At 43.3% G+C, this 15,609-nt stretch overlaps 3 protein-coding genes across 4 annotated transcripts; 1 reads left to right on the top strand and 2 right to left on the bottom strand.

Annotated features, from left to right (window-relative positions):
- Positions 1–1,027: 1,027 nt before the first annotated feature.
- LOC308141590 (uncharacterized protein) lies at positions 1,028–4,303 on the bottom strand. Its single transcript, XM_080511793.1, has 3 exons — positions 2,234–4,303; positions 1,523–1,731; positions 1,028–1,432 (listed from the first exon to the last, which is right to left on the bottom strand). Exons 1-3 carry the CDS (start codon positions 4,298–4,300, stop codon positions 1,333–1,335), a joined length of 2,376 nt encoding a protein of 791 aa, XP_080367919.1. The 5' UTR covers positions 4,301–4,303; the 3' UTR covers positions 1,028–1,332.
- A 50-nt stretch (positions 4,304–4,353) lies between these two features.
- Positions 4,354–7,954, bottom strand: LOC308141770 (uncharacterized protein; the record flags this gene model as incomplete). The annotated part of the gene is made up of 5 exons (XM_080511983.1): positions 7,842–7,954; positions 6,934–7,117; positions 5,033–5,136; positions 4,482–4,948; positions 4,354–4,375 (listed from the first exon to the last, which is right to left on the bottom strand). Exons 2-5 carry the CDS (start codon positions 7,115–7,117, stop codon positions 4,354–4,356), a joined length of 777 nt encoding a protein of 258 aa, XP_080368109.1. The 5' UTR covers positions 7,842–7,954.
- A 1,697-nt stretch (positions 7,955–9,651) lies between these two features.
- phb (prohibitin) lies at positions 9,652–13,543 on the top strand. Of its 2 annotated transcripts, none has more exons than XM_080511730.1 (7): positions 9,652–9,713; positions 10,206–10,299; positions 10,885–11,046; positions 11,375–11,517; positions 11,719–11,835; positions 12,473–12,568; positions 12,654–13,543. In XM_080511730.1, the coding sequence occupies exons 2-7, from the start codon at positions 10,215–10,217 to the stop codon at positions 12,864–12,866; spliced, it is 816 nt and encodes a 271-aa protein (XP_080367856.1). In that variant the 5' UTR covers positions 9,652–9,713; positions 10,206–10,214; the 3' UTR covers positions 12,867–13,543. The 2 variants fall into 2 exon arrangements, with proteins under 2 accessions (XP_080367856.1, XP_080367857.1); XM_080511731.1 differs by having other exon boundaries at positions 9,660–9,713; positions 10,203–10,299.
- Positions 13,544–15,609: the final 2,066 nt, after the last annotated feature.

Raw genomic sequence — 15,609 nt, 5'->3', positions numbered from 1 at the left:
CATGGTTTCTCACTCAGGTCATTTCAAACAGCAGCTTTGCTCACGTAACACACCCTCTGACACTTACCAACACACACGGCGTAATCGTTTCACTGAAGTTCACTGCAGTCCGTCACACCAACGTCCCGCCACGTCTCATGTTCAAGCTTTAGAAATCCGGACGGAGTGGATCTATCAGTGGCTTGATTCCAGTTGGAGAGCCACGGCGTTCGCTCGTCCACACCGAGAACCCAAACAGCCACATCGGCCTGCCATTTGTGTCCCCAAGCAGTCACATTTAACGGCATTGCGATGCAGCAGCATTCTAAGGGATGCTAAGAGAGGCCAACCTGGCTGGGGTTGTCATGTAAAGTACTTAGAATGCATGCGTACTCGACCGTTAAAGAAAGATTATGTGCATGTACAGGTAGCTTAGCTTCATGTAGTGGTGCGACGTGACCAAGGAGGTCACCGGTCTGCCGTTCCTGCTCGTACCTTCAGGCAGGGCACGGCCGCGGCCTGCTGGTACATCCAAGAGACGACTTAACCCATCTCTGGGAACGCTTCAGAAATCCTCTTCACATCCGTCCTGCTACACACCTCTTCAGAACACTGTCATTTCCGGCAAGGCATACCCCAACAGGTTGATTTCCAGATCCGCTTTACACGGTCCATCCTTGTGTCGTTGGGTTTGTTTTGGGTTTTTTTCCCGGTTGCAATCACACTTCTCGTCTCGACTTTGTTTTTTTAAACCCTTTGAATTGATGCTGCTTCTGTGCTTGACTGGGTTTACCGCGTGGTGCCATGTTGTCCACATGGCCTTTAGAGCTTGTAACGCTTCAGTGTGTAATGTTACCATATGCCTTACATGTTTTCCAGGACTAATAAAAAAGCATAACAAAAAATAAATGACAGAAAATGTGCTTTTTTCATTCAAATATTTTTCCAATCAAAGGCAGATATTTTTTTCTTTTTACAAAACTTAAAAAAAACAACAACATTGAAACAGCAATAGTGAAGTAAAAAAATTATTTATACATTGGTCAAACTTTACACTTCAAAACTGTTCTAATAAAAGCTGAATAGGAATGTTTTGTGGGATATCATCTGTAGTACAGAGAATTGATTTCTTTTGATCGATAGTGAGATAGGTTTGGAAAAACATAAAGAAAACTATCTCCAGTTAAACTTTATTACTCATAAAAGATTTCAGTTATTAGGTGGACAAATACTCCAACATCATCAACCTGCTGCAGAAGACGGATTTATACTGGCACAAACTCGAATGTAAATATAGTGCAAAACGTTTTGAAGACGGATGTGGAAAGAAATTTACAAAATGGTCCTCTGCAATTAATTGTCCTTATGTTGTTGGCTGGTCATTCCTCTTATCCCTTGCTGGGTCAAGACCTCGGACAAGCGCTTCAAGTAAGTGGAATCCGGATAACCATTCCTAAGAGAGACGAGAAGGAGACCGTTCAGCTCGCATCCAGTGGACGAGAGTTTGTGACCTTTACCAAACATCCTCGGCGGCCGCACTCACTCCGATTTGCCTCCCTGCAAGCTGGTCTTGTGCGGGATGCAGTCCCAGGCGATCTTGGCCTCGCCGTCTTTGCTCGTCACGGTGAAGGTGAGTCCCTCCCTGAAGGCTTTCTTCAGCCTGGGCAGCAGCTTCTCCGTCTCCTCGCAGTCAGGAAGGTAGGCTTTAAATTCGCCCCCTCGAAACGGCTGCCCGGGAAACGGGTGACCCTCCTGAGAGAGCAGAGAGCAAATACCATACGCGATGGCAGTACTTGTTCAGATGCATTAAGCAACGAAATAATGACAAGGAGGAGGAGCAGAAAAAGCAGCTCAGATCAACAATGAACATGCAAACAGCAGCGCAAGTCTTATCAAGGTTCTGTTCATTTACTGCTGTTAGTGAAAGTGGATATATCCTGAACATTATTGTGGTCAGACGTATTCAATGTCACATTAAAGTGACCGATTAGCAGCGAGGCTAATGCTAACAGCCGAATGAAGAACACTGCAAGTGAAATGGGAAGTGTTAATAATAGTAATCAGTTAGTTAGCAGTGGCATTACAGTAAAACACTACTTTATAACGGATTGTACCCAACTCTGTATAGGATATATATTAAACTATATAAAAGTCATACACTCCATTAAACCGTTTTTCATTATATGCCATTTCTTCTTAGATGAAATGCACATATTAAATTTACATATAAATCAGTTTGAATCAAGTAACTCACCCCTTGGATGCCATCTGGGATGCGGTATGTGATCATGACAGTGGAGAACTTGCTGTGACCAGGTAAACTGATGGGCAGTTTACTCTGGCTCATGTGGTCCCGAATCCCCGATGGTTTCTGCACCACCTTGTTGCAAACGCTGCAGTTCATGTGCTCATATTTCTGGCACTTTGAGCACATGATAATTCCACACTTTGCCACTGAGTTTCCATTCGCCCTACACAAGAGGCAGAGGAATGCCGAGCCCTCCCGACCGGACGGAGATTCCTCTCCGGTGCGCTCGTCGCTTGCCTGTCCTTGCCCTGCACTGTCCACTTTGGTGACACGAACAGCTCCGTCTTTTTCAGCCCAGGTTGTAGTTGACTTGACACCATTCAAACGTTCCTTACTGATATCCTTTTCTGACGAATTAGTTTTCTGTTCAACTGTTGCCACTGCATCAGCAATTTTCACTTTCTCCTTCATCACATGGTCTTTTTTGATGGATGACGGACCAGTAAATCTATTCTCAAGTCCTTCATCACAGAAGTCCTGGCTGTAGGTTGTCTGCCACTCCTTATTGCAACCAGTCCCATTAGTTTTGCCCGTTTTGCTCTCTGGTGCAACCGTAGACTTGGTGTTGAAGTGAGGATTACTACTTTGGCTTTTATTCATCTGTATAGAAGGAAGGAAATTCCCCTGAGAAGTAGACATGCTGAAGCTGTGGTGTTGCGCAGGTATTTGCTCCGAACCTCCAGAAAAGACTTCGCGCAGTGAAGCAGACACTTCGCGACACAATCGTTCTGGACCAAGAAGAAACATGTTTTCGTTGAAAAACTGGATGATAACCTTCTTGAAATGGCTCTGCACCTCTGAACAACAGGCCTGTAGGATTTCATCTGTTGTGCCTGCAACACCGAGCTCTGAAAGAGACAGCTCCTGCACGAAGAAGTCCGAACTAACAGAGTCAATCAGCTGCTGTAAATCCACCCGGCAGGAGTCCACTTTGGATGAGGTAGCCCCTCTTATAGTGACAGTGATATCTGTTTTCTTCTCTGAGCGCCCCTCTGTCATCTGGACATCAGAGGTCACGTCATCTAGCTGGGTTCTGTAGGCGTCTCTTACGTAACGCCAAATCACCCCTAAAACTGTGAGCTCTGCAGTATGAACTTCCGGCTTTTCCCTGGGTGTTTGGCTACTAAAGCTGGAAGACCTTCCCCTGGTTCTGACTTTAGATTTGCTGGAATTCTCTTCGCTTGTCTGGTCTGTGACCTGATCCTTCTTCCGGGATGTTCCAGAGAAACTGTTGGATCGTTTCAAGGTGGCCCCAGCTCCAGCAGGTGGAATAACAGTACTTCCTGACAAGCTGGCAACAGTAGTGCTGATGGAGGCTGGGGTCTTGGATTGGACGTCCATTTCCCCTGGGTTTAACGGGGTTTTAGACGCAGATGCAAACGAAGCCAAATACCCTTCTTTGAACAAAATATCCCCTCCAGTCTTTTGTGCTGCAGTCCTGGAGACCCCTTCACTAGAAACCTTTGACGTGTCTGACAGCACATCGTACCCTAACATTGGCCCGGGGCGACTTTGTTTACTGATGGAAGGCTTTGCTCGTGAGGTGAAGTCAGTTGTTCGACTGCCTAGCCCCGTTGCCCCTAAATCTTTAAACTTTGGGGCTAATTTATACCGTCCAGCTCCATTAGCTCTCCGTTCATCTTCATCGGACTTCAGCAAGTGATCCACTTTCTCATCCAAAGATCCTCCAGTGGACGATGCAGTGAGTGGAATTCTCTCCTCATTTGCACGAGTTGACAAACCCAAAGGAGACGGAGACAACTTGAGACCATGAGCTCCATCCACTCCTTTATCCCTCACTGTATTGTGGTCGAGCAGAAGAAACAGCTTGGCTGCAGACACGTCACTACTGCTTCCAATAAGATTGATATTTTCCTCGTCTTCATTCAGAAGAACCTTCGGATGACTGACAGATAGTGTTTCTATTGCTGTCTTTAATTCTCCCCGAGAGGACAGGATAACCTTCGGGACCTGGGCTCGGCAAATCTTTGTCTCGTTCTGCTGGTAAAACATACTTATCGCATTTTTAGCCGTCTTCAAGTGTTCCTGCTGATTAACTCCCTCCCTCATCTTCCCTTCTTCCGCAACCTGCACAAACAGAGTGGTCACTCCCTGGCTCGTCATATCCACCGCAACCACATCATACTGACTGAGTATGTCCTGGTATTCGTTCTGGCAGTGTTTCTGCACATACTGGTACATGTCTGCGTCTACAACCAGTGAGAAGTCTTCTACCAACGTGGAAGAAGACTGCTTAGCACCGGTGTCCTCCCAGTCACGACCACCAGGTGTCAGCTCTCGACCTGAACTCCAGTTGTACTCAACAGATGGTTTGTCAGCGTGCTTTTTTTCCCCTTTTTGCTTATTTGGTTTTGTCCTCTGATGTTCGGGCTCCTGCAGAAGAGTCTTCTGGTGCATTGACGCCCCAGCAGCAGCTTCACTTGAGTTTTTATTTTCTGCTGATCTGGAGCCTTCTGGATGTCCAAGCAGTTGTGCCATGAGAGTCTGCACTTTGGAGTAGGCACCAGATAAGACACAGCTTTCATCAGCCGAAATATAGTCTACGTCAACATCACAGTGGTTCTTGCAAATGTTTGTCAAAACAATGACTCCCCCAGGGAGCTGGCTGTACCTAACAGTAGCCGACAACCTAGGGATGACCTGTGATGACAAAAAAAAAATGACATTTCCAGTGATTCTTCCAGTAAATTTAAGACTCGTTGACAACTCCAAAACAAGATGTACCTGATCTGGATCCGGCCTTTCATGATGTTCTGCAACAGTGAGCTTATACTCCTTCCCGTCGACGTCCAGAGTGTGCCGGCCACCATGAATGACTCTTTGTGCCACTGTGGGAGCGGCGACATCAGAAGGGAATCAATCACAGTCTGTGAAGCATCCTGACCAAGCGTTTTCACTATTGGCCTCTATATTGACTTTCATGACAACATTCCAGCTCCGTGTGGAGATAGCAGCAGGGGCAGAGCCAGAAAACTTTCAGGAGGGGAGCCAAGGGATACATTTACATTTACACTATAATTGTCAAATTTAGTTTAGTTTAGTTTATTTGTTTATTTGAGCAGTATTATACGTTCTGCTCAAAAGGAGTGGGCTGAAGCAAGAAGCTTATGAGCGCCTACCCCCAAATTCAATGCAATAAAAAATACATTTTACACTGGTATAAAAGAACAAAACAGCAACAAAAAAGAACTTGTTACAATTCAAACGACTATATCAACATGGACCAAACTTACAACACACACACACACATGCACATATAAGTTGATCCTACTTCTCCTCCTGGTGGAAATGTCTTCTTCTCTGTATATTTCAAAAGTCTTTTGTTTGTATTTAACAGGTTGATGTTTGGACATCGTTTCAACTCCATCTCCAATTTGTTCCACAATTGAACACCATTAACTGTCGGGCTAAAACTTTTCAGGGTTGTTGTGTTTCTGAGTCCTAAAGTTTAATTCATCACGTATTTCATAACGACCAGTACAATCTGGGGACCTTCTTTGTATTTGTCTTGGCAACAATCTGTAACTTGCTTTATATAACATCTGTACTGCTTGGAACTCAACAATGTCATTAAACTTCATGATCTTTGATTTTAAAAATAATGAGTTTGTGTGGTCCAAAAACCCAACTTTATGAATTAATAGAATAGCTCTTTTTTTGCAAGATTACTACTGGTTTTACTGTGTTTTTATAAGTACTACCCCAAACCACAGTACAATGATATAAATAGGGCAAAATCAGAGAACAATATAAGGTGTGTAAAGCTTTGATATTTAAAATGTGCTCTGCTTTTGCTATTATTGCAATGTTTCTTGAAATTTTTGTAGATATATATTTAATGTGAGATTTCCAAGTAATTCTATCATCTATAACAACTCCAAGGAATTTGATTTCATGCACCCGCTCTATAACAACACCCTCTATCTGAATTGCTTCTTGTGAATTGGAATTACAGTTGCCAAATGTCATCATTTTGCTTTTACTCAGATTTAGAGATAATTTGTTTTGTTTGAACCACTTGTTGACACTCTTGAGTTCCAAGTTAACAATCAGACACAGTTGTTTTAAATCGTCTCCTGAAGCAAAAATATTTGTATCGTCTGCAAACAAGATGAAATTTGTGAATCTATTTCTTCATCTATGCTTTTCGTCAGTCAACTTCATCTTTCCTCTTTGTGAAAGGATGCAAATGATTTCCGTTTCCACTGTCAGCATTAATATTAGGTTAAACGGTAAAGTGGCCTCATAGGAAGCAGCAGCATAAAAGTGGTATCAAGGTGGATAAATGTATTTCCGACTAGTTAAATTGTTTTCTTTGACCTCGGCTTCCTGACCAGTCAGTAAGATACTGTACTATGACAGAAGCCCGAGCAGAATTGTAAAACAATATCATTAAATAGTGTATCAATGACTTCAGCTGTTCACAATGAACCACACACGGTCAAAAAAATCTATCCCTGCACTCATTTATCACATCAATATCAAGTTTAAGTTCATGTGTCTGTATTTTCATGTCACTGTTCCCATTTAATAGAATCATTAATTATTCAGGAGGGGGGGGGGGGTGAAGCCACCTCCCCTCCACTTTAAATGCAGGGACACGAGTGCGGCCCAGCCCCACCGACCTCTGCTGTCCTCAAAGGTGATGAGGGCAGAAACAGGCGTCGCCTTGACAATGATGACAGAGTCGATCTCCCCTCCTCCATTCCTGGCCCTGAGGAAGTGGATGAACAGCTTGTCTTTCAGCTTGTCATCCTCGACGTCTGCGGGCAGGCCAGTCACCCTCACAGTCCTGCCCAGCTCCGCCATCTACTGGAGGAAACACGATCACTGCTGTGCTGATGGACAAACTTCAAAACGTCACTGCAAGACTTCTCACATAGAGTGTGTGTGTGTGTGTGTGTGTGTGTGTGGGGGGGGGGGGGGGGGGGGGGTTCAATATCAACATGAGGAAAACAAAATATACAAACATGAGAAGATGCTCACAGAGCTGTAAGTGTTGATATCAAGCCCACAAGGACCCCACCCTTTCAGAATAAAACATGTGTGACAGTCTAACACCCTCTATTGGGGGTTACCAGGACACGACATCAACATATTAAAGATTCTACATTACAATACCTATGCGAGTCTATGATTTACACTTGCAATTGATAAAAAGGCTTAATTACGTGATAATATAATAGCAGTGACAAGTGAACAAATGTGTGAATTAAACAAACGGTTAAAGTGACTCTGGCTCCCCCATCAACCATAAACCTGTTGGATCATTTCCAGGGAGCGTGTGCACATAAGACAGTGGCGGTTAACGCACGTTTCCACGGATTGTGATTATTTTCCACGACGTGTCTGCTCAATCCTGTCGCCGATCAGTATTAATACAATACGAGCGTGCGTTTGGAGGCTGCATTGCAGAGCTGAGTGTTGAGGAAGTAAATCAAATCACACGCTGCTGGATCGCAGCGTCCACGGATCTTCACTCGACTTGGTCAAAACGGTTCGGACATCGATCCGGCTGGAGATCATTACTGACCTTACGGACTGCTTCGCGTGGGTTTGTCGCGAATCTTTCAGAGATCGTCACGATTTACCAGCCGCGGGGGAGAAATGAAACTACTTTCTGTTTTGGAAGTGTGTGGCTTCTTGCTGGTCGCCAGGGGGAGACCGAGAGCCCCGCGTGAGGAGACGGGGGCTCGTGCACGCGATTACTTGAAGCGTGGACGCGCTTCTTGTGAAGTTTCTTTTTTGTTTGTTTGTTGTTTTGTTTTTATTAACAGAATCAGTTAACAACACGTTCATTTCTTAAACGCTTTGGTGAAGAAGAGAAACTCCATATGAAGCAAATACAAACAGATATACCAACATGTATTTGCATTTGATTTGTGTATGTTAAAATGTTCTCAAGGATGAAAATATTGTTGTTCAAGAAATCATAATTTTGGTTTTCTGATACAAAACTATGAATAAAATATTTTTGGAAGAAAAGGTAGTAGTATATTGGCATGAAGCCAGTCTTGTATATCAGCCCTATGTGCTGCTGAGCAAATACATCGGAATAATAGATGATCTGCAGTTTCCATACCCTTACAGAATACACACTTATTTGTGTCAAATCCAAATCGTTGACATCAAAATTCCCTCAAGAGACAGGCATCGTTCAACATTTTTAAATGCAATAGCTTTCGCAGTGATAGGGTAATGGAGATACTTTGAATGCAAAGTGTATATGATGTCCTCAGCAGTTACGGAATCACAACATGGGATATGAAGTGTTATTATGCAGTTTCCTGATTATGTTGTTAGGAATTTTGATTGTCATGAAGTCACAGCTTTACACAAGGAGACGAGGAAGACAGAAAGACATTCGTGGAATTTGAACATATGCCTCTTATTATACCTAATATGGTGGCAGGAATTGCTTTTTTCATAGAAATGAAGGACTTATGTTGATTTTTTTTAAATGTTAAGTTTTTATGGGATATCATACTCCCTTCTTCATGAACAAAATTAGTTACTGACAAAATGTTTTTATCCATCAATGCCTTTTTGCACAATAATTCGTTTTTGATAACAATATATCTGCTGTACCATACCAGTGTGTTTTGTGGGGTAAAATTATGATTATATAATATTTTCTGATATAAAAGAACTTGTTGGTGAAATAGGAATAATAATAGGTTGTCTTTGAATGGCAAAATCACATATTAATTTAAAAAAAGGTTGATGCCTCCTAACTTCTTAAAAGATTCTTGTTGAGAGGTACCTATCTGCGAACAAGGACAGCCACCAGCTGATAAACATCACTGGTTATCTAAGCATGTACCAGCTCCTGTTTTCAAATGTGAAATTATTTTATATGGTTTCATAATTAAGAATTGTTTACATGACATGTCAATTAATACCATGGCCATTTTAAGCATCTTTTTATTTCTAAAAGGTAAGCCACATTTCAATGTGTTTCATAAAGGACTGTGTTTATTCTTCTCATCACTGAAACAGATGAAGAAACGGACTGCTGTGAATCTCCTCAATGTGGTAGAGCATGTAAAACTCATGGACAACCCCGAGTTCCTGTGACATTCCCCAAGGACACAACTGTTTATTTCTTTCTCTCGTTTATTTGGTGTCTTTTTCTTTCTTCTTTTACTAGTCGCAGTTTAAATAGTCATAATAGTAGTGGTAGAAATCAATGTAGTACTAGAACAGCGGTAGTGGCGGTGTCTAAATATTGTAAACGGTAGGGGACAGTACACTCAGCAGTATTAATTAGTAGAAGAAGACTTCTGTGCGTTTGGACCAATCAGAGGCGTCGTTGCTATATCTGGCGCACACGCGCAGTTACGCAGCCGCTTCATGTGTGGTACGTGGTGTCCGGTGGAGGTCACACAGAACTGAGCCATCCGAGGTGAGTTATGACTTAAAGTGTCTTCTTGATACGTTCACCGTCAGCTAAACCTCCACGGAGCAGTGAGTACACAGACAATGGAAGGTTTTTGTGGCGTGACATTGTGAATTGTATTGAATCTCGCGCTTAAAGAAAAGCGAACACGAGCGAGCGCTTCACAGGTAACGTGCGTGCAGTAACCCGGCGTCTTCTCGTCCAAGTCTGGCTTTTCACTTTGCGTAATGTTGTTCAGATATCTTATCGTAGTATCTTAAAGCCTTGGACGTTAAGCTGCGGCGCTCGGGTCAGTCAGGAAAGCTTCAAGTGTCATGGCTAGCCGAAATGCTAATGCTAGCCGCTTGGCTAAATTAGCATCTACCCACAAGCCTTGGCATCAACCAGCTCAAGGCCAAAGGTCTGTTTTCTGAAGAGAAGGGCCTTTAACTGGCTTTTCGGGGCTTTGGGATAAAGTTGGTAACCACAGGAGCTGAAAGAGTTCTTCTTTGCCAGCAGGTATCCGTCATGGCGAAGTTATTTGAGTCCATTGGAAAGTTGGGGCTCGCCCTTGCCGTTGGTGGCGGTGTTGTAAATTCAGCTCTGTTCAACGGTGAGTACAGATCGGAGAGAATCATCACCTTCTCATCAAGGTCGTGTCTCCCTGTATATTTTAATCCTGTGATTGCCTCCCACGAGACTGTGTGACATAAACGTTTGAGCCTGAGAAATCGATATGCTCAATTTCTTTATTTCAATCCATCCATATTGGTCCACCCAGTTGTCCTTCACACCTTGATTTACACAAGCCAAGCTCTGCAAGACCTGGACTTCAGTCATCGCATAATAAATAATTTTGGTCGAAGTCATAAAGTGTGATCCCACACACAATAATTAGTATCGGCATGTATCAACCAAACTCCTTTTAGTCGCACTGAAATCACTTCTGTTATGATCTGTACTATAATTGCTTTCTACCCGGACTCTTCTCTTGCCACTTTGTATCAGACATATAATGCTACGTTTAAAAAAAGACAGCTTCACTCGTTTGCTTCTGATGCGTCAGGCAGATGCAACAATTGCAACACACCACCTTGCGCTTGCCACTGCCAAGAGTCTTCAGCTCGTGTTGGGGTTTGATGTGAGTTGGCGATGGCCTTCCAAGTGTCTTTCTGATGACCTTCCCTCTTTGCTCCAGTCGACGCAGGGCACCAGGCTGTGATCTTCGACAGGTTTCGAGGCGTGCAGGAAACCGTCGTTGGCGAAGGGACCCATTTCCTCATTCCCTGGGTTCAGAAGCCGATCATCTTCGATTGCCGCTCCCGTCCACGCAACGTGCCCGTCATCACAGGCAGCAAAGGTATCCAAGGAGCTGCCGTCTTCTCACTTGGGACATTTGCATTTTGTGTTCTCTCAAACGAACTGTTCACAAGCGTGATGCCCAGTTCCAAGTGGACAAACGGGAAAGTTGCCACTGTTGTCAGGTTCACTTTGTGCTCTCACTGACATTTTTGACAACACAACACATGGTTGTGGAGTTTTTTTGTTGTTTTTTTAATCAGTTGGGAACAACCTATAAAATGTTTAAAATGACAACCATTGAATATTATGTTTTGACTCTATGAAAATAGTTGTTTGTGGGCCACCACATGCAGCCCGAGTCACTTTTTAACTCCTCCTCTTCACAGACCTGCAGAATGTAAACATCACACTGCGTATCCTCTTCCGGCCCGTGACAACTCAGCTGCCTCGCATCTTCACCAGCATCGGCGAAGACTATGACGAGCGAGTGCTGCCATCCATCACCACAGAAGTCTTAAAGTCTGTAGTTGTGAGTGTCCATCAGAAATGTACACATGTATTGGGTCAGCTGGACTTTGCGTGGGCTTGCTCAGCAATCGCTGGAAAAGCAGACGCTGCCATAATGTCCATATCGGACAGCAGCTTTGAGGCAGTGGCTCTTTTATTTGTCATCGTTTTTGACGTCAAACTGCTCGAATGGCTTCCAACCTTGCACGTTTCTTCCTCACAGGCTCGGTTCGATGCTGGAGAACTCATCACCCAGAGAGAGCTGGTGTCCCAGCAGGTCAGCGAGGATCTCACGGAAAGAGCCTCCACCTTCGGCCTCATCTTGGATGATGTTTCACTGGTACGAAGCCGCTGCCGTTTGTTACATGTCGGCCTGTGACCACGACACATTTTGCTGGAAGATATATATATTGTCCAATAAATATTAACATTTTTTGAGACCAAATTAGCCATAAATGCAATGGTGCATAATAATAATGCAAATATACCATTTCAAATGCAGTATATTTTTATTTCTAGTTTTTACCATTGCATTTGGAATGTCAAGAACCTTTAAATTTGGACGAATAAGACAATTGAGCAATTAAAAAAAAATAAATTTGCAAAAGCTGCAATAGAATAAAAGGGCACTACTGAAAAATAAACCCAAACCATAAATAAAATGACTGAAGTTTGCAGTCCTTTTTTTTTTTTTACCCAACGTCTACCTGCCGTTGCTCCTCGTGGGCCTGTGCTGTGCGAGAGGCTTCGTTCCCATCATTCCGCTATGAAACGAATGCTTCCCAGTGCTGAGGCTGATTCACTGAGTGAATACTTTCCTCATCCAGCCTGTGTGGAGGCGAGGAGGGGAAAACACACCACATGCGATATATTGACACCATTATCATCGTCGTCCCAGGCCCAGTTGCCTGTTCTGCTACATGGTTGGAGCCTAACTTGAAATTTGTCGTCGTTTGTTTTCTCTCTGTACCCCACAGACACATCTGACTTTTGGCAAAGAATTCACAGAAGCCGTTGAGATGAAGCAGGTTGCCCAGCAGGAGGCGGAGAGGGCCCGTTTCGTCGTAGAAAAGGTATTTTAAAGCGAAACGTAATTCTGATGCATTGCGGTACGAGCGAGGCACTCACACGGAGCACGTTGCTTTCGACTCACTTCAGGCGGAGCAGCAGAAGCAGGCCGCCATCATCTCAGCAGAGGGAGACTCCCAGGCTGCCTTGCTCATCGCCAACTCCCTGATGGAGGCCGGCGACGGTCTGGTGGAGCTCCGCAAGCTGGAGGCAGCGGAGGACATCGCCTTCCAGCTCTCGCGGGCCCGTAACGTCACCTACCTGCCCTCGGGTCAGGGCACGCTGCTCCAGTTGCCCCAGTGAGAACATCTCGGCCCCCCCCCCCCCCCCCCCCCCCCCCCCCCCCACTCGTGCTCTCACCAGCTGTCAGCCGGGCCACGGAAGGAGTGGCTGGAGAACCACGTCACGGATCCTCCCCACTCCCACCTACATTCCTCCCACTCTCTCTCTCTAACCAGCGGTGGCCTGGGCTCGGCTGACGGCGGCGTGGTGGGAGGCAAAGTGAGAGGTCTGCTAGGGATGTGTTTATGAAGTCCACCCTCTGGTGTCGAAGTGAAGGGTTATAACGGCGCCATCTATGGTCACCTATATCTATAAATTTGTCATCAACACGGTCAATTCTCTTAAGGAATAATCTGATTTAAGATTGGGAGTGAGAGCAGAGCACTGCATGTTTAGAAAGCAACTGTTCCTTCCACAGAGGAGATGATCACCTCTTGCTGGGCTAAAACAATAACCTGATCCCTCTAATTTAAGACAAAACTGATGAGAAATGATTGATTCTGTATTCGGACCCGCTCAAGGAATGATTCTCCAGATCAGCTCTAGCACAGTATTCATAAATGATACTTCTACAGTGTGTTGATTTAGACAGGATGACCCTTCATGCTTTACAGTTGTTGCTGTGTCTGTAGTTCGTCTGAAGAAAGTGAACGTCTCATGGTTCAGAGATCGTGCTACAATAAAATTGTCTTTCTACCTCCCAGTGTTCACTTTTTTTTGTACGGGACTGACATGAATGATTACATCACATGGTCACCACAGGAGAGTGCTTGAAGATTTTCATTCATCCAGGCAGGAGGCAAATATAAAATTTTTTAATTGGAGACACTGACTTCCTGAATTCAGTTTGAGTTGAATAAGTCCTTTATTTGAAGCTGGTGTGAGGATCTGCCTCCTGGTTCAAGGAAGGTGCAACAGCAGATAAAAATCAGACTGGATTGTCAAAGTGGACTAAAAACCTTCAGGTTGAGGGTTCCAGACCCACAAATCTTGTTTGTACAATGAAACTGATCTTGTGCTCAGTTTTTCTCAGGTGTTTGGTCATGGCTGTTTCATTTTCAGTCTTTGGCCATTGTAAAAAAAAATTTAGGTAATGATTAGAAGTCCCGGCTCCTTTTACATTTACGACTCAGATTTTTTTTTCTTCCCTTTTTGGTCTGAGGACACTAGATATAAGCAGGAGGTGATCATCTTGCCAACTTCAGTGGCCATACCTACAGCACCAAACATCAATAGAATTATACCACTTCTATTTTTATTTGTTCAGTTTTTTTTTTGTAAATACAATAACAGATTAAAGCTCTACCATCAGTCTTAAGTTCCTTCAACTCGGTCACTGGAGTTGATGATGAATTCTGTTTGTTGCTTTTTACGACGTTCAAGGTCAAGCACTCATATTGTCAACATGGTCATGTTCACACTGTTACACTCTCAGCTGCATGTTGTTTGGACAAGGATACGAAACCAGACAAACTTTGCTCAGAGGCCCAGCACATTGTCGAAATGAGGACACCACTTTGTCGCCCCAATAAAGCTTGCGATGACAATTTTTCTACGTTCAAATGTCTTCTTGTTGACGTACAGGTGGAGTGTAGAACTGAATTCCCAGTTCGTCTTCCAAAATTAAAGTAGAATCCTTTTTCTCGTGGTCTGCCGGTTGGTTCCTGTCTTGTTGGTGGTCAGGTGAGAACTGTTTTCTCTCCCCCACCTGTGACCTCTGTCCTCTTTATACAAGCTGTGCCCCACTACTGCCACCAAGTGTCCAAATCAAGCAACAACAAGACGTATTTAAAACAACCTAAATAACCTCGCCTGTCAACAATAGGTGTAAATGGCTCCAACAATAGCAATAGTCATTTATGTATGAATTACAATTACACCATCAACAGTTTAATGTGAGTGGGTCTTACTTTAATCATATTAATAGTCTGGATTATATATAATTGATAGAACTGGACTATATTCATCATCCAGTTTAAAATGTAAACTTGTGGCACTGACATTAGATATTGCTAAATAGGCTTTTTGGAGCAGTCAATGTCAAGATGTAAAACCATAAAGGTTAGTGTTCCTTTAATTACACACTATAATACACAGGTTTAAAGGAACAGAGCAACCAGGACTCTCCATGATGAACAAGTGTAGAACGATATTTTGGATCTCTGACAGAAAGGGCATTTTTGGTTATTGTGAGTAAACTTTGTGCGAAATAAAAGTGAAACTCTTTATTGTCATTAAGCTGAAAAACAAATCTTTATTATTGAAATCATTAGCTCCAGTGATGCATGTCTGAGTTTGTCCTCCAACTGTGAAAAGATCATCCCACACAAACTGGGTAGAGCATTTTTGCATCTTTCACTTCCTCAAATGTTATTTGTATTGATATGTTCACTGTATATCAGAAATGGGCATTGTAAATTTCTATACTGCATTGTTGGACACTCCATGGCCCAATAAAAAAATATCAGTGACACAAAAAAGGAATGTGGTTCAAGGATGAGTTACAATACTGTTACCGCTTTGCATCAGTTATAATTTCTTTTGTGCGGTAATAGTTATTCAAAATGTATTCTTTGAGCACAGCAATCAGTTTTGTACAGTTTGTTTCTTAATAAAACCCCCAAACTATTGCAATGTCCATGTCTTCTTAAAAACTGTAAATTCTGCATCAAACTTTCTTTTTTATAATAAGAGAAGGGTATTTTTTTGTTAGGTTACAAGCAGGAACTACTTTATATATTGACAAATAATAGAAATATAACAG

This window comes from Blennius ocellaris, assembly GCF_963422515.1.
Source record: "Blennius ocellaris genome assembly, chromosome: 16".
Lineage (NCBI taxonomy): Eukaryota > Metazoa > Chordata > Actinopteri > Blenniiformes > Blenniidae > Blennius > Blennius ocellaris.
The sequence above is the reverse complement of the archived record's forward strand: the minus strand, read 5'-3'. Positions and strand labels throughout refer to the sequence as shown.